At 39.2% G+C, this 23,898-nt stretch overlaps 1 protein-coding gene across 1 annotated transcript in view; it reads right to left on the bottom strand.

Moving 5' to 3' along the window:
• Positions 1-9,350, bottom strand: part of SENP1 (SUMO specific peptidase 1) — a 62,273-nt gene extending 52,923 nt beyond the window's left edge. Inside the window, exons 1-4 of the mRNA XM_066257985.1 lie at positions 9,272-9,350; positions 5,539-5,586; positions 2,841-2,971; positions 1,531-1,615 (exon numbers count right to left, since the gene is read on the bottom strand). Coding sequence (XP_066114082.1) covers positions 1,531-1,615; positions 2,841-2,971; positions 5,539-5,542 — 220 coding nt within the window. The 5' untranslated portion in view covers positions 5,543-5,586; positions 9,272-9,350. The remainder of the gene's footprint in view (positions 1-1,530; positions 1,616-2,840; positions 2,972-5,538; positions 5,587-9,271) is intronic.
• Between the last annotated feature and the right edge of the window lie 14,548 nt (positions 9,351-23,898).

Genomic DNA, 23,898 nt, shown 5'->3' with positions numbered 1-23,898 from the left:
GGTCAAGGCACATATGGGAGTTGATGCTTCCTGCTCCTCCCCCCTTCTCTCTCTCTCTCCCTCCCCTCTCTATAATGAATAAATAAAATCTTTAAAAAAAAATATTGAGCTAAAAAAAGATTATAAGTATCAAATCATACAATGTATATACTATGCCTGTACACACAGGTAAAAATCAGAAAACGCAACAGAGATAAGGAAGAGTTGAATTATGGTCAGATTTTGAATATAATTTTCTCTGTATAACTGTTGATTACTGAGCAATTATTTATAACTAAAAGCAAATATTCTGTTTAATGGTAAATCAGCAGATGAAATTACAAGAAAATACAACCTGAGTTCAAATGGAAATATTAATGATATGATTTCATTATCCAGTCAACTGTCCTTCCTCTAGGATTAATAGTGAGCTGTCAAACCAGATTTCAGGCTCTCTACTCATCAAGAAGGATTTTTCAATAATGATGGCAAAGTTACTTTCGGAGCAAAATTAACTGATTTTTCTATATAAATTATGCACATACTCTGTGGAGACCATTTCCCATTCCAGGAGAAAAAACCCAGTGCCCGAGATAAATTACCACCCACCTAAATGACATTTAAATATAATATAAATCTAAAAGAGCATCATACTAACATCTTTTTAGGGGAGGAGATCTCATCTTGCTGAGAAAGAATCCTGAGGAAGCCAAATAACAATAATTATTATTTGCATTTCATATTTATCTCAATTTATCCTTATAAACATCCCATTGAGGCAGATAATCTTATTAGTAATATTTCCGTATTTGTGGTAAAGTGAGGAGATTGAGGCAGGAGGAGTGAAAAGACATAAGACACTATAATCTTCCTGGGTCATACTGCCAGAACGCTAACGATCAAAAACTCTTCATTTCTCCAAGAGAGAGCCAGAAGACCTTTGCAAGTCCAAATCTTAGGAAAGGAAGATGAAAAGTCAAGCAGACCAGGTAGTAGAATAGCCTAGAGAATGCTGACTTCTGTCATGGATCACAAGTTGAACAGGCAAGCCCTTGAATATGCAAGCATGGCTGTGGCAGGTGCTAGATAGAGACAGGTAGTTAACATTTCCTGCCCTGATGGGAGGGATAAACTTGGGCAGAAACAAATTTTCAGAATTCATGGTTTCAAGCAGAATAGAAATAGGCTAGCTTTGAGCTTTTAAATCAATACAAAACAAATATCCTTTATATCACATATGCATATCTCAAACAAAAAAGCTATATAGTGCTTTTTACAATGACATAATGAACAAGTAGGAAAATGGATTGCAAAACTTTTCCATTAAAACATATTTAGTTGAGACTAGATCAGTGAAGTATCACAGTAACCACATACACACATATACACACATAGTTTATTAAAATGCTTATGAAAACAATGATTTAGTGGAGAAAATGCTATTTTGCTTTTTACAATGCTTTCATACTTTTAAAGATGGTAAACACACATGATATGCTAGGAAGAAATCTAACAGATATAAATGTCTTGATTCCAAGTAATGTGTCATACCTGAATAATAATTTGGACTATAAGCTGAACTTCTTGTAGAATATGTATAAGATCGGTCCAAATTTCCTTGCCTGGAAGGTAATATCTAAACAAAGCAGAAGATTTTTCTTAAATCATATTTTGACAATAAAATGGAAAAAAAACTATACTAGAAAAAATGTATCATTAAACAAGATTATGATATTTCAGAATTATATTTATATATCTTATAAATTAAACAATATACAAATAAGAAAGGAAAACACACAATCTGATGAAATGACTGAGGCTTCAAGGGGAAAAATGGGCAAAATTTATTATTCAAGTTAAATCAAAAAATGCTCATCAGGAGGTAAATATGCATTTAAGTATATCCTGTTCTGAAAGCCAGTTGTATCATATATCAAAAGGCAGAAAATATCAACCTGGTTTTGATTCTTTTGAAAACTTTACAGAGTTTTTAATCAGGGGTGGTGCTACACTCCTGTATTGATCTAGAAATATGTGAATATACATGTTCAGTTATTAAAATAATTGGGGGCAGATGCTACAGGTATTTAGTACACAGGAATCAAGGATGCTAAATATTCTGTTATGCTCAGGCTAGATTCACAAGATTCACACTGCAAAGAATCACCTCATTCAAATTATAATGGCTTTCTTACTGAGAAAGACTTTTATTAATATTGCTCCTCAACCTTTAATGTGCATATAAATCAGCTGGAGCTTTTTAAAATGCAGATTCTGATTCAGTAGTTCTGGGTGAAACCTGAGATTCTGCATTAGATGCTCGAATGAACTGAACTATTTTTAGCACCTGAGGCTGCAGCTGAGACCAACCAACCGAGCTATCCACAGCACCCAAGCAAATGCTTGAACCAATCAAGCCACTGGCTACAGGAGGGGAAGAGAGAGAGAAGGGGGGAGAGAGGGGAAGAGAAGCAGATGGTTGCTTCTCCTGTGTGCCCTGACCAGAAATTGAACCCGGGATGTCTGTATGTTGGGCCATACTCTATCCACTGAGACAATCGGCAAGGGCAATGCCCAGCAATTTTAAGACACCAGTTTAAAACAACACAGATCTGGGTATTCCTAATTGCTACATTCAGAAAAATAACAAAGAATTTTCTCAAATTCTTTGTACTGTTGTAAAAGAACAACATAGCCTGGTTCTTGTCTTAATGGTATTATATCAAACAGTATTCCAAATAAGGAAATAATTGATTCTAAAAAGTTATCATTTGGATTTCTGAGTTTGCCATTTAAACTACATCAGAGGAAAACTTAAGCCAAAATAATTCATTAATCAAAGGAAGAAAATTATTCCTAACCTGGTGGTTAGAAAGTGAAAGCTGGTCCTCTGGAAAACCCGTTTGTGATAGGAGATGGGTTTTGAATACAGAGTTGTGGTTCACTAAAGTTACTTCTCCAGCATCCATCCTCATCCTATCAGCAATATCATCTGGGGAAAGAGTCCGGATTAGTTCAAGTCACATAATTCTTTAATAACTACATTCCACCTGATAAAAATCTTTTCACCTGATAAAAATGATTCCCAAAGACCAACCCTAAAGGTAAATAAAACCCTTCCTTCATACATAAGCACTGGGATGAAATCTCAAAACTGTCAAAAACAGGACCAGGTCCAGAAACTGGCTCATTTGGCATTAACTGAGATCATCTACTGAATAGTTCAAAACTTGTACAAGTATAACAAGAGCTAAATTTCAAGTTTTAAAAATAATAAAATTTTTCCAAAAGAAATTTTTGAATGTTTTAAACTGTAGAAAAAATTTTAAGTATAAAAGTATGGGGAAAAGATTTGTATTGTTCAAAAAACAAACACTTGTTAACACTGGTTTATTTCTTCTGTTTTAACAACAACAACAACAACAATAAAGTGCTTTAAAAACTAATCGACCTGCCTGACCAGGTGGTGGCGCAGTGGATAGAGCATCGGACTGGGATGCGGAAGGACCCAGGTTCGAGACCCTGAGGTCGCCAGCTTGAGTGCGGGCTCATCTGGCATGAGCAAAGAGCTCACCAGCTTGGACCCAAGGTCGCTGGCTCCAGCAGGGGGTTACTTGGTCTGCTGAAGGCCCACGGTCAAGGCACATGTGAGAAAGCAATCAATGAACAACTAAGAAGTCGCAACGCGCAAAGAGAAACTGATGATTGATGCTTCTCATCTCTCTCCATTCCTGTCTGTCTGTCTCTGTCTATCTCTGCCTCTGTAAAAAAAAAAAAGAGTTCTCTCCCTTCCTGCCTTTCTGTCCCTATCTAAAAAAAAAAAAAAAAAAAAAAAAAAAAAAAAAAAAAAAAAACTAATCGACCTGCCTGACCAGGCGGTGGCACAGTGGACAGAGCGTTGGACTGGGATGCAGAAGACCCAGGTTCGAGACCCCGAGGTAGCCAGTTTGAGCACGGGCTCATCTGGCTTGAGCAAAAAGCTCACCAGCTTGGACCCAAGGTCACTGGCTCAAGCAAGAGGTTACTCGGTCTGCTGAAGGCCCACGGTCAAGGCACGTATGAGAGAGCAATCAATGAACAACTAAGGTGTTGCAACGAAAAACTGATGATTGATGCTTCTCATCTCCCTCCATTCCTGTCTGTCTATCCCTCTCTCTGACTCTGTCCCTGTAAAAAACAAAACAAAACAAAAAAACCAAACAAACAAACAAAAAAATTAATCGACCTAAAAATTTTTTTCTGCAGAAAGCAACATTTATTCATATGGCTGTTAACAGACATCAGCACAATCACTATAATATTATAGCAGAATCTTCCTTTAAAACCATTTTTGAGACCTTTGTTACTTTGTTATAAAAAAACCAAACAGGAACAAATGAGAGTAAGGGAACTCTATGACATAGTATCAGCAATGAGAAAAAGGGAAACAAATGACTGAGACAGAGAAGGCAGACAGAGTAAAAGGAAAAACAAGAAACTAGAGAAAAGACTGAAGTGAATTTAAAAGGAGCAGATGCATGTTATAAGATCTAACTGTACAGATTTTCAACCTATTCTTTTTTTTTTTCTTTTACAGAGAGAGAGAGAGTCAGAGAGAGGGATAGACAGGGACAGACAGACAGGAACGGAGAGATGAGAAGCATCAATCATCAGTTTTTTGTTGCCTGTTGCAACACCTTAGTTGTTCATTGATTACTTTCTCATATGCGCCTTGACGTTGGGCCCTCAGCAGATCAAGTGACCCCTTGCTCGAGCCAGCGACCTTGGGTCCAAGCTTTGCTCAAACCAGATGAGCCCGCGCTCAAGCTGGCAACCTCGGGGTCTTGAACCTGGGTCTTCCACATCCCAATCCGACGCTTTACCCACTGTGCCACCGCCTGGTCAGGCTCAACCTATTCTTAATTTGGCTACTCGTCCTGATCTTATACTGATCCCCTTTACAGACATAAAGTAGTATGAATAGTGGAAAATGTTCCAGTCACAACTGTCAGTGCCACTAGCTACATAAAACTTAAAATTTACCTAAACCATATTATTTATCATATAGGAGGAAGTATAACACAGTACTAAAGAACAAGGACTCTGGAACCAGGCTGCCTGAGTTTAAATCCTGGCTCTGCCAGTTATACTATAGTTGTGTAACCCTAGGCAAGTTGCTTAACTTCTGTGTCTCAGTTTCCTTGTTGATATAATGGGGATAATAATAGTACCTATTTCGTACATACTATAGGTACCCTTGTAAGGTGATTGTAAAAAAATAAGTGAATATACTTTAAGCACTTAGAACAGGGCCTGGCACATAGTAAATGTCTGCTAGCGTGTGTCTGGCTTTTTCAATACAATGAATGAGAAAATGCTTCCAAACAATGTATAAACAATGACTCAACCAAAAGAAAATTGTTTCGTATACTATATTACATAATTAGTATGAGATCTCCCTTAAACTTACTAAGCACAAAAATGCAAATATTAAATGTTAGGAAAACCCATTCTTTCACTCCAGCTTAATTAACCAGAATAACTAGAAGGGCTGAATGACTACTTCATAATCAGTCTTACCCATGTCAAGTCTTTGCACATTACTGACGTTAGCAGAGATCCAAAGTCCTATAAAAGAAGATAGAGAACAGAAAGTTACATACTGAAATATCTTCTTCATTTAATTACAAAGCAGGAAGCCACTCAGAAGTAACATCTGTGTTTTTAGTGGAGAAAAACATAAGGTGGGAAGGGAGAGTTGACTTGATGGGAAGAGAATGAGAACTGAAACGGTCTGCGGTAGTTCCAAACATTTCTGCAATCTGTGTTATACTAATAACAATTATGGACCATCTACAGAATCATAGATTACTCCAGCAAGAAGTTGGGAGATCAATCTCTTTGGAGATTGATTTGTATATGGTGATAGAGTTGGTTAGTGACTACACTAAAATTAAAACTTAGAAATTATTCCCAAGCCATTGCTCTTTTACTTCATGCTAAAAACCATTTCATAAGCAAGTGATAGATTTTTGTGGTGGTCCTATTAAGATTTGTCTTCCATATCCATCTTACTCAGTAGCCAAACATAAAGCTATTGATACTCTGAGGACAGACAAGGAATATTTTGCAATTGTACTAAATATATACTTTCTTATCCATCATCCAAACTGCTAAAAACCAAAGCCCCTTTGCCTATATGAAATTACTTTCTCCTCTGATAGATCTAATTTTCCCAGAAAAAGGAAGTTAAAAGCCCAACTGCTTGGAATTTGGTTAATAAAAATACCTTTGGCAGACATGCTTCTTGGCAGATTTCCAAGAGGAGACGAGGGATGATAATTGTCACACTTATATTATTCATAATCTTATATTTTTAAAAGGACTAAGTACTCATCAATTGCATAGCAGTATCGGGGCTTCAATCTACCAAGGACACTGAACATAAAGGTATTCTTTATGGTCACAATAGCTAAGTGCACACACAAAGACAGGCTGCTTCAGCTTTTCTTGGCTAGCTGCAGACTAAGCAGAGTAATCATCTGATTACCTAGTCTTGTCAGGGAGGGTTCCCAAAGATTTTAAGCCTTAGATTTAGGCTTAAAATATATGTATTTGCAAATTCTCAACTTAACAAAAGGCTTCTACCTAGAAATTTTCCCCGTTACTCTTTCTCCTTTCTTTTTTAATACAGCAGAATTGCCTGGGCCTCAGACCAAGAGGGGAAAAGCCCATCAGCTAGTAAACTAGCAGTAGCTTTTCCACACTGCACTCAATCAGGCCATTTCTTAACTGTCAGAATTATGTCTTTGGTTGTATTAAGAAGAATGCCAACTAAAAAGCCTGGTACCCAGCAGAACAATTCCATGTTAACTTCTTTTGCGCTGCCGAGATAGATGTGAAAAAGGAAGCAAACAAGAAATCAAAGAATTTTAAAGATTATGTCCAGAGAGGTTAAATGACTTACCTAAAATCACAAAGGTGGAGCAAAGGGAAAACAAAAATCCAAGCATCCTGACTTCCAAACAAACGTGCTTTCAACAAACATCACAAAACTTCATATCCTTTAACGTTTCCTCATTTAAGGATTTACACACTTTAGCAAGATTAAAAGTAATCCCTACCTAATTCTGGGGAGTCCATGCTGTTTTGTGATTTTAATAATTAAAGCCGCAAATATCATTTTAATACAAACATATGCAGCTTCTTCAGTGTGCTGATGGTACTTTCTTTTTGCCACTTTGCAGTTACATTGGGAGAATTATTATTTAACCAACAAAATTCTACATGAAATGCTGGATCTGAAAATTTTGATGCCACCATTCTTGCAAGCATAAAATTTTTTTCCTTTCAAGAAAAGCATTCTAATAACTCATTTCCTAGTTCACATTGGTCATTGACTTTACTGAAAATACATAAGCAGTTACAGATAGGTGAAGTCAAGTTAGTAACTGAAAAGGAAATCTAAAAAACAAAAGACGGCAAAATTCTGAGTAACAGAATATAGCAAGTATGATAAAACATTTATAAGCAAAGAAGTGTTTATAAAAGAATGTTTAGAGCTATGAAGTTACTAGAAAGTTTATACTGTAGAGAACCACTGTACAATTAGCTTTATCCAGGACTAAGATGTGGTTAGAACAATTTATGGTATGAAAAGGGTGTGGAAGTGGTCATGTGATCTCTGGAAAACTTTCTAAATTATAGTTTGTACTACAATATATCGCCATGTTTTTGTTTTTGATATTTTTAAATGTATTCTCTCCCAATTAGACTCTAATGCCCAAAACACTTTAACCCTCCAGCACCTTAAATACTAAGTATTCAGCTTCTCTCAACTCACACACATTTACTGCACACCAATTACATACAAGGTACAGGGGATAAAAAGAGTAAGAACTGGCCCCTGCTGCTGAGAAGCTCACTGTAAGGGGAAGTCAGATTCATAAACAGATACTAACAGCAAGACAATAAAGCTGGTGCAACTGGTGGTTGTGGGAGTCAGGTAAAGAAAAGGAAAGACTTCCAAAGCAGTAGTCAAGAGTTACATCACCTTAACCTGAAGTAGCAGAACCTGTTTTTTAATCCATTTGCTCCCTCTAGATTTAATTCATCAGATGGGTAATATGAAAACTATCTTTCAGTTGGGATAATTACTTGGAATCAGGTAAAAATGAATGAGGTTTCCAAAATGGAACTAAAAGGGGGCAGGGGGAATAGGAAGGAAATCGCTATAATGGAAAAAAGTTTAAAAAATCATGTTTAAAGAGATGCTTAAGGTTTCACTGTAACTAATTTCAAATTTAGTGTAATTTCTTTTTCAATACGGATGTTTAACACAAATTATCTTTTATAAAGAATAAAAACTGAGGAGATGATTCAGTCTATTCCAAAATATCCAATTAGAACAAGAACCCTAAGTCAAATAGTTGGTAGCCTATAAAAGGCTTTACACAAATTTTATAAGAATCACCACCACCCCAAATACACTAAGTGTACCAGACGTGAATGAAATGACTTTAACAAGGCTGACTTGAAAGTGATAAAGGAGCAAGTTATTGCCCACAAGATAGTGCAAATACTGCAAAGACACCGATAAACAGAAATCACCAAGCTCAAGAGAAACTGGGCATACATTCAGAGACCACGTTCAAGACAGACGGTTCGGGGGAATTACCAGAAGGCGATGAGCCAGGTAAGCGAACTGGCAGTTAAGGGAATTTTCATAACCTGGGCAGGAGGGTCCAGACGCTTCTTTCTGGTGGTGGCACTAGCGGTATCACATCTCAGGGAGACACCACAGAGTAAAAGAGTTGGAGAATGGAGAAATGTTTACGGGAGACGCAGAAGTGGTCGAGAGGACCAGCAGGTCTCAAGGAAGGCGGGAGATGAGGCAGGTGTAACAGAAAGCGGAGCTTCCCGGGGAAAACAGCTTTCCTTTGAGAGATGACCCTGGTCTGGCGGGAAAACCCCGAAAGCCCGACCGGCCAGTTCTCCCACAAGGAGAGCTGGGCGCTGAGATGAGGGCTGCCGTAACGGCAAGGAGACCGCCTTCCCACCGCCCCCCCCAAAAAAGGCCTGAAGGAACGGCCTCGAGGCGCCTCGCTAACGGCCACCGGCCAGATCCCGGCGGGCGGACAGCAGGGGGAGGGGAGGTGGTCTCAGGGGGCGGGGCAGAGGGAAAAGCGCCGTCCCCACAGCCGTCCTGGCTTCCGCCCAGCCCAGCCCAGGTTGCCGGGTCCGGAGGAGCGTTGCCTCCTGGCCCAGGATCCCTCCATCCTCACCCCTCCCCCAGCTTCCCGCCGCCACTCACCGAACCGGAACCGGCTGCTATACGAAGGGGTTTCCGGCCGGGCGCGGAACGCAAAACCCGGGAACTGCCGCGAACCGGAACCGCCTCCACAACACCGGAAGAGCCGCTCGGTGGCTGCGGAGGAAGGGGGTTGGGCGGGAGGTCAAAGAGCGCAGTTAAGGACCCGGGGAACGCCTGCGCAGTATGGCGAGGTCTCAGAAACGAAGGAAGCATCTAAGGCTGAAGTCATAATTTCCCTGTCCCCCTTTCGGTTTGCGCTATTTCTTGTTCTTGGAATACTGTTAGTGCCTTTCGTCCTTCGCTTTTCTTTGTTCCCCTGACCCCCTTATCCGCTGTCTTCTGGTTCCGCTAGGCAATTTTTTTGCTTACAGCTCTGGTTTCCATGGCAGCTTTCTCTGTGGCCCTTCATCTGCTGGAACCTGTGACCACCTTGGCAGATGTAGACCTGAGAGATCGAACTCAGGCCGGATTTTTATTACGAATCGCAGAACGTTAGTGCTTATAGAGGATTTTGGAGATAGTTTAGTCTAGTAGTTTCAGAGAAGTGAGGTCATTTCCCAAAGTTATAAAAAGCATAGCATATCTGGGATTAGGAAACAAGTTTCTTAACTTTCAGTCCTGTATTCTTTGCACCAGATCATGCTTGATTGGCCATTCTGGAAAAGAAAAAGTTGAAGGAGGGGAGTTTGGGATTGGCATAGATTAGACTCTAAACATGTAGAATATTTCAGAACTATGGAGGAGTTTGAAACACGGGTATAGGTGTGAGGAAAGCTATTGGGGGTCCACCAGACAAACTTTTCTGAAGAACTAAATGGCCTTGGTGTTGTTCCTGTGGCTGAATTGATTAACGTGTAATCTTTGCCATACTTTTTAAAGAGAAAATAATGGGAAGAAATATATTCATTCAAACTTTTAACAAGCCCTTCAACTCATTGGGCCTTGACCCAGCTCTGTCTAGAAGTCTAGGAGAAATGTTTCTGAGTAGGTATCCAGATGACAGTCACCGTCTGAGCTCAGACTTGATGAATGGAAGCCCCCGGAGGCCCTCAGCATTTTAGCAGCTCTTAGCGGTGTAAAGGAGATGCTTGCTGAGTTTAGAGAATCTTACTGTGTCAAACATACAAAAGTAGACTATATCACTTCATATGCTGAATTTTAGACTATCAGGTCTTGATGCCTATTTGTGTTGAGCATACTTGGTCTGTGTCACTTTTGTCCGTCTAAATAATTTCACAAATCTGTTCATTTGGATTAAACTCTCTCTATTTCTAGGAGACAGCCATGCGTAAAGAGGAATTGCATCTGAAATTTTTCATGTGTGTCATTCAATCTCGCCAGTTAGTCAGGACTCCTCAGAGAACAGGTACCATTATCTTCTGATAGTATACCAGTTACAGAATGGATTCTCTTGAAAGGAGTCTCAATACAGGATGTGAGACTCACCACTATCAATGCTGGCTTTAGGGGTCAACTGACCTTGTTTATTCCATTCCCATTATGATAAAATATTTGCTACTCAATCATGTTTTTTCCTACTACAAGTAGCAGGTGAGGCTTTGGCCTGATATGTGGGGTTAGTCCTAGGCAGATTAAAAGGACTTGGAATTGAGGAAGAATGAGATTTATAGTACATGAGCTGGTATTTGATTTCTTGTCTTTTGTGAATTATTTCAATCTTTCTGGACTCATATACAGGAGTCCTTGTTGCCATTGTAATTGATACTCCAAAAGTAAAGAGTCCCAAAGAAAACTGGCTTTCTCCTCTACCCCAATCTCAAAGAATTTAGTTATGTATTCTGCTTTTCCCCATTTATGTCAAAGGAGTTGAACATTTTTGAGGTTAGATAGTTATTGAGAAGAGTCATCACTTCTCTAATTTTTTACTGGATTTATGAAGAAAAGGCCCTGGACAGCCAAGAGGCATAGAGAAAATGAAAGTAAATAAGAAGCATTCCCTTTCCTGAATCCTACCTTGAGAGTGACCTAAAGATATTGTTTCTCAGCTGGGGAAGCATCAACTTCCAGCATGCTCATACAAAAGCCACCACCTAAGACAGATGTTTTGAAGCATCTAGATGACCCAGACAGCATGGATGACATACCTATTTTGGAATATGGTGAGGCATGTGGTTAAACAAAGGGGAGGAATGTGGAGAGGAATGTGGAAAGGAATACTGGAAAGTGAAAAGTCTATGCATAGCATTATAAGTTAGGATAGACCTGCCAAATTTGAAATATGAATTAAAACACATACAGAGAGAGACTCTGTGTGTGTTGGAGGTATTGGGGGAGGGGGGTCATTTGAGAATCTGTAGAAAGAAGGTCAATTCTTTCTGAAGAATAGTTGGCTTTAGTCAAGTCAGTTGGTGCCCGCATAATTGTTAGCTACCAATCTGATTTATCCTATTATCAAGCAATCTTGACATGTAAAAATGGGAAACTTGAAATTGATTAAATTAAGGAGTTAATATATTACAGAGTGATTCCAAATATTGGAAAAAATATTCACCTTAGGAATCCATTTAATAACAAATTTCTCTTGTATATTTTAAGTATTGTTCAACTCATAAGCAATTTATATGAAACTTCAGAAACACATCTCTGGTTTCTTCTCAATTTAAATGTTTGTATTAGAGTCGGTTCACTGCATACATTTATTGAGTTCCCACTGTATGCCAGTAATATACTAGAAATTATAGAAAGGTTGCAACCTTGTCATTGTCCCAGTAGTTTACATTTTCAAAATGCCTTAGAGATTATTTAGTCCAACTCTATATTTTCAGGAGGAATTCAGGTCTAAAAAGGTTTTCCTGAAGAAGTTAAATTTTTTGGAATAATCACTCCCAGCACCTATGAACTACATAGCACTATTTATTCAATAATTTTTGAGCATTTACTATTTAAAGTCATTGCTAGGCTCTGTAGGAGATGAGAAAATGAACTAGACACTCCCTGTCCCCTGGGAACTGCCAATTAAGAAGGGAAATAATAGGAGACAATGGGTAAGCTAAAAGCTTGATTACTTTGGTTCAAAATGTTGATTTTCAAGAGGATACCACAGTTGCCAGGAAGCAAAATCTCAACATATTGAGAAAATACCCTGAAGAATTGCAGTTTTGCTGCTTATTTTATACATTTGAATTAAAAGGAGGAGCCATAAAGGGGTTACATGAAATTTGTTGGTGGTAGGTTAGGGAAGCAGAAGAAAAGCAAAGCAAGGATGGGGAGATTGTCAAAGACTGGATAAAGAATAAAACCAAGACATACTTCTTTTGCATTGGTGAGTATAAGTTAGTTAACAGCACATAGAGATGGTATTCCTGAAACAACGTAACCATGAGCAGTTCTTTCTGTGGTCTCTGCTCTGCTGCTGTGGGTGTGCCCTGAGGGCTCTGTAAAGGAGATTACTCGGACAAACCAGAGGAATGTCATCTCAGATGCAAAAAGACAATACATTATTTCAGTGAAGATTGACCTTTGTCAAGGAAGCTACAGGCCTAGAATGTGACTACCTGCCATGAACCTGTTTTAGTTGGGAACTTTTATGTTCAAACCATCCTGTGTGGTTACTTTGTCTCTGAGTTTGTAGGACCTGCCATGCTGGCCTCCCTTGAGCTTGTCAAGTTTAGTATGTGGACTCTTTTTTTGTCCACATATGGCAAGTATGTGTGGGTCCATGTCCCTTTAATCAGATTTGTTTTGCCTATGCATAGAAAGTCACTAGGTATAAGAAATAGGCCCAGTTGGTGGCCTTGTCATCCAGTTTCTTGAATTTGTATAGATTATTTCTTTTTTTAATTTATTGATTTTTTTTTCTACATAGAGGAGGGAGAGAGAGAGAGAAACATCGATCTGTTCCTCTTATTTATCCATTCTTTGGTTGAATCTTGCATGTGCCCTAACCAAGGACTGAACCCACAACCTTGGTGTATCAGGACACTGCTCTAACCACCTGAGCTACTTTGCCAGGATATTTCTCATTTGTCCTCATCTTCCCTGCCTTTCCCATTCTCATTTTGCTCTATACCTAATACTCACCTCAGACCCCCTTTGCTCTGTTGACCTATTTGGATCTACTTCTGTGGTTTGAACTCAGCATTATCCCATGGAAAAAATTCTGATGTTCAACTTCTGCCTTTAAGCATTGAGGCCTCGGGTAAGAGCTACATTTAACTCTTCCAGCTTTCCCACTGGAGATGAAGAATCAAATATCTTCCCAATTAGCCCCATTGGGATCTCCATTCCTCCTTTTCTGCCTTCTCCCTGCCTGCTTCCCTATTTTCTCCTTCTTTCCTTCTTACCTCCTTCCTATTCTCCCTCCTTCTTTTTGTTCCTTCTAAGAAAAATTGTACAAACTATGGCAAGTTCAATAAACAAAATAGGTACATTGCCTGTCCCCGTGATGTTTATAGTCTTGTGGGAATAAGATAGTAATCACATAATCACACAGTTAGATAATTAGAATAGTGCTAGTACAATGAAGGAAAATAATACCTACCATGTAATCAGAGTGTAAAATGGGACCTGATCTGGCCTGAGAAGCCAGAGAAGTCTTTTCTCAGAAGGACCTGAGAGATGAATAAGCATTGCACAAGCAACGAGGGAAGAAGAGCTTTCTGGAAAAAATGGACAGTAGGCCCCGAAATGAGAAGGAGCTGGGCTCATTGGAGGAGTAGAGAAGGCTCGTTTGACTTGAGTGAGGGGAAGAATAGCTAGAGAGTGAACTATAAAAACTGTACTAGAGCCAGATCATGGTATGCCTTCTAGGTCTTACCATTCCCAAGCTATGGGGAATCACTAAAGACTGACAGGATATATGTATTTTTAAAAGATCATTTTGACTCCTGGGTGGATTGGAAGGAGTGGGATGGATAATGCCACCGTCTTGCTCCATTTCTCATACCTAGGCAACACAGTTCTTTTGGCAGAGGTGAACCCAGAGCTACTGATGCCAAAACACCCCCAAATCCTGACCTAATGTTCCTCTGCTGCTGTTGCCAGCCTGAAATAATTATAGGGACTCCCTCCAGGGTGTTCTGTTCCTCGCTCTAAGTCCCTGGTTGGCAAACTTGCGAGCCACATGCAGCTCTTTGGCCTCTTGAGTGTGGCTCTTCCACAAAATACCACATGCCGGCACTATCTCGATAAGGAATATACCTACCTATATAGTTTAAGTTTAAAAAATTTGGCTCTAAAAGAAATTTCAATCATCATACTGTTGATATTTGGCTGTTGACTAATGAGTTTGCTGACCACTGCAAGTGATGCTAAATGTGGAGATGCTCAGCCCTAGTCCTCAAGAAAAGTGGAATACATTTTGTTTCTGGTTGCACATCTGGCAGGGAAGCAGCTACAGTTGCTATTTTCTCCAACTCCCTGCCAATTCATATAGACAGCTCTGCCTGCACTGTGATTAGGCAGGCGCTGTGTGTGTGTGTGTATTTCTGGCCTATAGAGAATCAACTCCCAACATAAGGAAGCCATTTAGTCCTGCACTGGGGCATTGCAAGGCAACAAGGGACTGAGTCATCCTAGGCCTTTAACCTTTGTAAAGAAAGGTGGATAGCATTCCCAGAAAGCCACGAGAGGGATGAATACCTCCAGGTCAAAGGCTCAGGGGCAGGTTTGTGGGCCAGGCTCTGGACCAGCAGACCCACCTGCTATCAAAAGTCTCTGCTATGCATAAACCTCTCCTGTTAACTGATGAGCAACTGGCCTTGGTTGGTAACCTGTGACTCCTGAGACTGCTTCATACTGGGCTGCAAATGGAGGATTATGCCAAGGTAGTAAGTACTACATCCAACTGCCTTCTGTGCCACAGCTTTTTTGTCCTGTTTTGGTTTCTTTAGAGTACTTATCACTAATACTACTGACTAATTTGTTTATTATCTGCTTTCCTCACTAGAATGTAAACTCCTTGAAAACAGATAATTTTTTGTTTTAGGGGTTGTTTTTTTTTTTGGGGGGTGTGTGTTTTTTTGCAATCCTGAATCATCTTGAGTCTAGCATAGTGCCTAACATGTAAGATGTGCTCATAATCAACATCATCTTCATCTTCTCATCACAATGGTCTAAATATAGATCTGGACCTATCCATAGTTATTATGCCATCCTAGTGGTAGTGAATTGACTCATGAGTATGGCATACCACATGCTCTTTATTGCCCCCCATCTATGCCAGCCTTTGGTGATCATTATCAAAGAGATCTCCTGTCCTCATGAACTACTCAACTGCCTGGCAGTAATGTCTAGTGCTAACCTGGTTTGCAGAATACTTTCCAAAGCTCTCTACATCTTTATTTACCTACACACTACTTATAGGCTAATGGTCAGAGCGTATGAACCAGGTACTTGAGAATATCTCAGCTAGTTTACTCTCTGGCTGCTGAATTCTCTTAAAACGTATTTTTATGCTTTTCTCCTCCAAAATTTCATCTTTTATAATATAATTTTTGCCCTACTGTTTGCCTGGACTTCATGTCAACATTCTAATAGATGACTCACTCATAGAGTACTCTGAGAAACTTAAGAGAACCTTCTAAGTGCCTTCCTGTACACTGAGAATCAATATAAAGAATATGCCTTTCATTGCTGGGTGCCATGGTATGACATATAAGGTGGAATAGCGTTTGGCTCTTCTTTGTGCACATTGGCTTTACCTTAAAATCCAAAAACAAGAAGAACACCAACAGCTAGTACAAGATAGAAGAAATGGTCCACTTGAACCACATGGCCTTCTGGGTCCATCTGACCACCTTGTGGTTCAGTCCTTTTTCCCCCTCACTCTCTGCCAAGATCCCTAAACCCTGAATTCTAGCTACCAACCTCACTAACTGAAGAAAACAGATTATTTATGTGACAAAGTTCTAGATTTCCAGCCATACCCTAGCTAATTCCCATGCTTGAGACATTAGAATGGATGTGAATACTCTTTAGAGGCTTATCAGAAGACCCCGTGTTTTTTTTCCAGTGCAAACCCAGGACATTTCAGCTTTCTCCTCTGGAGGAAGGATTCAGAGTGTCCTTTTACAGCTCCATTAAACTATGCCAGTAATGAAAATAATCATGGAATATTTGTACGTTACCCTTATCTGTCTCAAAGGGTACTAAATAAGCACAACCAAATGTATACTATCCAGGTTCAATTTTTCTACTCCATTTACCCTCAACTAACATAATTGTGTCATAAAAACTTAATACATTACAACTGTTAATTTGGTTGTTGAGTTCTTCAATTATATCCCAGGTCCAATGAAATGTAAACTTCCTGTGAACCTTTGATAGTCCTTCTAGATTATAAATTCCATGAAAACTTATTATGCCTTAATACTTGGCACAGTGGCTGGCTCTAACGAGTCCTCAATAAGTATTTGTTAAATGTATGAATGAATTACCAATGAATAGAGATTTCTCAAGATTCTTACCAGGAAGACATTTACATCCATGTCTTAATGTCGCATATTTCTTCTATGAACTATTCTTTATTTTGTGTTGGGTCTTACTAGTTTAACTCTTAGAGGTTCCAGAGGTGACTTTTGAGATGATATACACTTGATTTGTACTCATTTAGTTTTCCAGGAACTCATGGGGATGATTTATCCTAGATAGAAAAAAGGATCTAAAGAATCACATGTCTTGGGGATAAGGCTATGAGTAACTGAATGACATGTCCTTGCCTTCACCTCATTAAGGCAGACTTATTAATGAATTAGACTCCTAATTCATTAGGAACACTTTCAATGAAGACACAGGAGTTTTAGTGGGAAAAGGGAGGATGAGATGGAGTGCCTCTTCAATTTCAACCTTTTCCAAAATTTTTAAACATTCTTATTTAGGTAAAATTTATATACCATAGGCCCTGGCCGGTTGGCTCAGCGGTAGAGCGTTGGCCTAGCGTGCGGAGGACCCGGGTTCGATTCCCGGCCAGGGCACACAGGAGAAGCGCCCATTTGCTTTTCCACCCCCCCTCCTTCCTCTCTGTCTCTCTCTTCCCCTCTTGCAGCCAAGGCTCCATTGGAGCAAAGATGGCCCGGGCGCTGGGGATGGCTCTGTGGCCTCTGACCCAGGCGCTAGAGTGGCTCTGGTCACAACATGGCTACGCCCAGGATGGGCAGAGCATCGCCCCCTGGTGGGCAGAGCGTCGCCCCATGGTGGGCGTGCCGGGTGGATCCCGGTCGGGCACATGCGGGAGTCTGTCTGACTGTCTCTCCCTGTTTCCAGCTTCAGAAAAATGCAAAAAAAAAAAAAAAAAGAAAGAAAAAGAAAAAGAAAAAAGAAAAATTTATATACCATAAATTTTACCCATTTAAAGGGTATGATTTGGGCCTGACCGGGCAGTGGCACAGTGGATAGAGTGTTGGCCTTGGACACTGAGGACCCAGGTTCGAAACCCCGAGGTTGCTGGCTTGAGCACAGGCTCACTAGATTGAGTGTGAGGTTGTTGGCTTGAGCGTGGGATCACAGATATGACCCCATAGTCACTGGCTTGAGCCCAAAGGTCACTGGCTTGACCCCAAGGTCACTGGCTTGAGCAAGGGGTCACTGACTGGCTGGAGCCCCCTGGTCAAGGCAGATATGAGAAAGCAATCAATGAACAACTAAGGAGCTGCAACGAAAAATTGATGCTTCTCTTTTCTCTTCCTTCCTGCCTGTCTGTCCCTATCTGTCCCTCTCTCTCTGTCTCTCTCTGTGTGTCTGTCACAAAAACAAGGAGGGGAGGTATAATTTGGAATTCTATTTTTCCCTGTAAGGATCGTAGAAGTCACCACTGCATTTTCATAAGCAAAAATAAAAAAGGCAAAAAAATTAACAACTCTTCCTGGATCCATAAGAAAGAGGAGGACACAGGGCAAACTGCTGATCCCACAACTGGAGAGACCTACAGGCAAATGCAGTTCATTACAACAGACTGAAGCAGAGACCCACCAGCAGAAACCACTGTAGGAACCGGTGATGGGGCAGGAAAACCTCAACTGTAATTGATAAATTGTTGGAGGCTCAGTCTGGACAATTCTGGGAATTAAAATCTGGGAGACCCAGTCAAAGGGAGGTCTCCAAAATACTATAAGATTTTCTTCCAGGAGCCTGACCAGATTCCTACAGTAAATATCAGAAAAGAATCTTCTCAGGTTTCTGGCAGGGGGTGGAGAAAAGGAGCCATTTTGAAATATCCCAGAACTCTCTGTCTTTCTTTAGGAAAAGTATTAATCAGAGCCTAACTTGCTGAGGTATTATTAGAGACAAACTGACCCACGGAAGGGAAATATCCAACTCCAGCTCACTTTAGCCATTGTGTTCCACCTAATGGGAAGAGAAAAAAAATCTGAGTAACACTTGTGTGAAGTTCACAGTCTAGAGGAACAGGCTCATGGGAAGACAGAGACCTAATCATAGAACTATAGAATGCTTCCCCCCACACTTTACAACCACATTGCTAAAGATCTGTTTGCAGTACTTCCTTTTACCCAGTACATCATGTCTGGCTAGCAAGAAAAAATTACAAAGCATATATAAAAAGGCAAAAACACAATTTGAAGAGACAGAGCAAGCATCAGAACGAGACATGGCAGGGATGTTGGAATTATCAGATAGGGAATTTTAAAACATCTATGATTGATATGCTAAGGGCTCTAATGGATAAAATTGACATCATGCAAGAACAGATGAACAATGTAAGCAGAGAAATGGAAATCCTAAGAAAGAAGAAGAACAAAAAAAAAATGCTAGAGATAAAAAATATTACCACAGAAATGAAGAATGCCTTTGATGAGCTTATTAGTAGACTAAAATTGGTTGAGGAAAGAATCATTAAGCTGGAGAATATATCAATACAATCTTCAAAACCAAAAATCAAAGAGGACAAAGGCTGAAAAGGAACAGAATAAATCATCCAAGAACTGTGGGACAACTACAACAGACATAATATACATGTAATGGGAATACCAGAAGGAGAAGAAAGAAAGAAAAGAGAAGAAGCAATATTTGACACAGTAATGACGAGAATTTCCCCCAAATTAATGTCAGACATCAAACCACCGATCCAGGAAGCTCAGAGAACATCAAACAAGATAAATTCTCCAAAAACTATACCTATTCATACCATTTCCAAATTACAGAAAATTGAAGATAAAGAAAAATGCTAAACCTGGCATGCGGGGGACCCGGGTTCGATTTCCAGCCAGGGCACATAGGAGAAGCGCCCATTTGCTTCTCCACCCCCCCCCCCTCCTTCCTCTCTGTCTCTCTCCTCCCCTCCCGCAGCCAAGGCTCCATTGGAGCAAAGATGGCCCGGGCGCTGGGGATGGCTCCTTGGCCTCTGCCCCAGGCGCTAGAGTGGCTCTGGTCACGGCAGAGCATCGCCCCCTGGTGGGCAGAGCGTCGCCCCTGGTGGGCGTGCGGGGTGGATCCCGGTCGGGCACGTGCGGGAGTCTGTCTGACTGTCTCTCCCCGTTTCCAGCTTCAGAAAAATACAAAAAAAAAAAAAAAAAAAAAAAAAAAAAAGCTAAAAAAAAGCCAGAAGAGGGAAAAAATTCTTTCCTATGGAGGAACAAAAATAAAAATTACATCTAACTTACCCTCAGAAATCATGCAAGCAAGAAGAGAGTGGTATGAAATACTTAAAATGTTGAGAGAAAAAATACCTATACTTCTGCACCTTGCAAATTTTTCCTTCAAAAGTGAGCAAAAAATACTTTCTCAGCCAAACACGAATTGAGGTAATTTGTTGCCAGTAGACCTGCTTTGCAAGAAATGTAAAAAGAGATATTTTAGAGAGAAGGAAAATAATATGGGTAAAAATCTTGGATCTACATAAATAAAAGAAGAGCAGAAATAGAATAAGTAAATATAATATGAATGTTTTTATTTTTCTTATTCTTAATTGACCTAATAGATAACATTATTCAAAATAAAAATAATGTACTGATATTTAACTATGTATACTCATTTATATATTATATACATATGCTTATGTTTATTTATATATACGTGGAATGAATGACAGCAATAATATAAGGAACAAAAGGAAAGAATTGGGATTATTTTGTTGTTACAAGGTACACTGCCTGTGAAGTGGTATGGTGTTATTTGAAAGTGAACTTGCATTAGCTGTAAATGTACATTTTAAACTCTAAGGAAACCACTAAAAACAGTAAACAAGTATTACTGATATGCTAAGAAAGGAGAGAAAATGGAATTGTTTTTAAGATTTTATTGATTGATTTTTAATGAGAGAGAGAAGAAGGAGAAGGAGAAAGAAGAAGAAGAGGAAGGAGGAGGAGGAGGAGGAGGAAGAGAAGAATGAGAAGAAGGAGAAGAAGAAGAAGAAGAGGAGGAGGAGGAAGAACAAGAGGAAGAAGAAAACGAAGAAGAAGGAGGAGGAGGAGAAGGAGGAGGAGAAGAAGAAGAAAAGAAGAAGAAGAAGAAGAAGAAGAAGAAGAAGAAGAAGAAGAAGAAGAAAAGAAGAAGAAGAAGAAGAAGAAGAAGAAGAAGAAGAAGAAGAAGAAGAAGAAGAAGAAGAAGAAGAAGAAGAGAAGAAGAAGAAGAAGAAGAAGAAGAAGAAGAAGAAGAAGAAGAAGAAGAAAAGAAGAAGAAGAAGAAGAAGGAGAAGGAGAAGGAGAAGAAGAAGAAGAAGAAGAAGAAGAAGAAGAAGAAGAAGAAGAGAAGAAGAAGAAGAAGAAGAAGGAGAAGGAGAAGGAGAAGGAGAAGGAGAAGGAGAAGGAGAAGGAGAAGGAGAAGGAGAAGGAGAAGAAGAAGAAGAAGAAGAAGAAGAAGAAGAGAAGAAAGAGAAGGAGAAGGAGAAGGAGAAGGAGAAGGAGAAGGAGAAGAAGAAGAAGAAGAAGAAGAAGAAGAAGAAGAAGAAGAAGAAGAGAAGAAGAAGAAGAAGAAGAAGAAGAAGAAGAAGAAGAAGGAGAAGGAGAAGGAGAAGGAGAAGGAGAAGGAGAAGGAGAAGGAGAAGGAGAAGGAGAAGGAGAAGAAGAAGAAAAAGAAGAAGAAAAAGAAGAAGAAGAAAGCATCAACTGGTGGTAATTGCTTCCTTTATGTGCCTTGACTGGCAGTAGGGTAGCAGGGGTGGGGGGTGGGGGTGGCAAGGGGGTCTATCATGCCCCAGGCGCCACTCACAGAGGGGCGCCAAATGATCTCCAAGACAAACAAGAAAAGCGTAGTAGAAGGGAAGAAGGGCGCCAATAAAGTGTCGTGCCCCGGGCACCAGTTATTTTTGCTAAGCCACTGTTGACCCGGCAAGACTATGGTTTTGAACTGGTGACCTCAACCTTCCAAGTAAAAAATGGAATTTATAAAATGTTCAGATAAAACCACAAAGGCAGAAAAAGAATGGAAAGCAAAACTAGACACAAAGAACAAAGGCATCAAATAGGAAACAGTAATGAGTATGGTAGATATTGATTCTATTTTAATAATACCTTTGAATGTAAAGTCTAAATGCACTAATTAAAATTTAGATTGTCAGAGTGGATCAAAAATGTAATCCAACTATATGTTGTCTTCAAGAAATCCACTTTAAATATAAAGACATACAGATTAAAAGAAAATGTATAGAGCCCTGGCCAGATAGCTTGGTTGGTTAATGAGCATCATCTCAATACACAAAGGTTGTGGGTTTGATCCCTGGTCAGGGCACAAACAGGAACAGATCGATGTTTTTGTCTGTCTATCTCCCTTTCTCTTTAAATTCAATCAATAAATATTTTTTAAAAAGTACATGGACAGGGATAAACATACCATGCTTACACTAATTAAAGGAAAGCAGGAGTAGCTATGTTAATTTTAGACAGGGGAAACTTCAAAGTAAGGAAAATTACCAGGGGCATAGAAGGGCATTACATAATTATAAAAGGGTCAATTCTCCAAGAAGACATAGCAATTCTTAATATGTATGTACCAAACAACACAACATCAAACTATGCAAGGCAAAAACTGATAGAGCAGCCTGATCAGTGGTAGTACGGTAAATAGAGCATCGACCTGGGATGCCAAGGTCTCTGGCTTGAGAGTAGGATCATTGAAATGATCCCGTGATTGCTGGCTTGAGCCCAAGGCTCTGGCTTGAGCACGAGATCACTGGCTCACCCCCCAGTCAAGTCACATATGAGAAAGAATCAATGAACAAATAAAGAAACACAACTACAAGTTGATGTTTTTCATCTCTCTTCCTATCTCTCTCTCTCTCCTCTTTCTCTCTCTCTCTCTCTCACTAAAAAATCCCAAAAAACCCCACAAAACTGGTATCATTGCAAGGATAAAGAGATGAATCCATTATCAGAATGGGAGACTTCGACACTCCTCTTTCAGAAATAGATCAAGCAGACAGCAAATCAGTAAGAACATAGTTGAACTCAATAGCACCATCAATCAACTGGATATGACTGACATCAACAATTCACCCAACAATAGCAGAATATACATTTTTCTCAAGCTCACATGAACATTCACCAAGATAGACCACATTCTGGACTATGAAACATGCCTTAGTAAATTTAAAAGGACAGAAATTATACAATGCCTACTCTCAGACCACAATGAAGTTAAACTAAAAATCAATAAAGAAAGATAACTAGAAAATCCTTAAACATAGGATTAAACAACATGCTTCTAAATAATACATGAGTGAAAAAAATCTCAAGAGAAATTTAAAAATATTTTGAATTAAATGAAAATGAAAACACAATTTATCAAAATTTGTGGGTTGCAAAAGAAGCAATACTTAGAGGGAAATTTGTAGCATTTAATACATATGTTAGGAAAGAATAAAGATATAAAATTTATAATCTAAGTTCCCACCTTAGAAAAAACAGAAAAAAAGGGTAAATTAAACCCAAAGTAAGCAGAAGGAAAGAAATAATAAGAATCAGAACAAAAATCAATAAAATTTAAAACAGGAAATTAATAGAGAAAATCAGTGAAACCAAAAGCTGATTCTTTAAAAAGAACAATAAACTTTGATGCCTTTAGCCAGGCTAAGAAAAAAGGTGAGAACACAAATTACTAGTATCAGTAATTAGAAAATAAAAGAAATGATATCACTACTGATCTCATGAAAGTTAATAGGATAATAAAGGAATACTATGAATAACTAACTCTATGTCCACAAATTTTGTAACCTAGGTAAAATGGATCAATTCCTTGAAACACACAACCTGCCAAAACTCACACAAGGAGAAATGGACAATATGAATAGACCTATATTTATTAAAGAAATTGAATCACTAAGTAATTACCTTCCAAATAAATAAAGCATTAGGCCTGGTTAGGTTTAATGGTAAATTTTACCAAACATTTAAGGAAGAAACTTTATCAATTTTCTACAGTCTCTTTCAGAAGATAGAAACAGAAGGAATACTTCCTAACTCAGTTTATGAGGCCAGCGTGAACATAATACCAAAACCAGACAGATACATTACAAGAAAAGAAAACTATGGGTCAATATCTATTATGAACATACATGCAAAAATCCTCAAAATATTGGCAAATCAAATACAAAAAAGTGTAATAAGAATTATACACCATGACCAAAGGGATTTATCTCAAGTATGCAAGGCTGGTTAAACATTCAAAAGTCAATTAGTATAATCCATCACAGAAACAAACCAAAATAGAAAAATCAC

The sequence above is a fragment of the Saccopteryx bilineata genome, chromosome 2 (assembly GCF_036850765.1).
Source record: "Saccopteryx bilineata isolate mSacBil1 chromosome 2, mSacBil1_pri_phased_curated, whole genome shotgun sequence".
Lineage (NCBI taxonomy): Eukaryota > Metazoa > Chordata > Mammalia > Chiroptera > Emballonuridae > Saccopteryx > Saccopteryx bilineata.
This window is presented reverse-complemented; position numbering and strand designations above follow the sequence as displayed.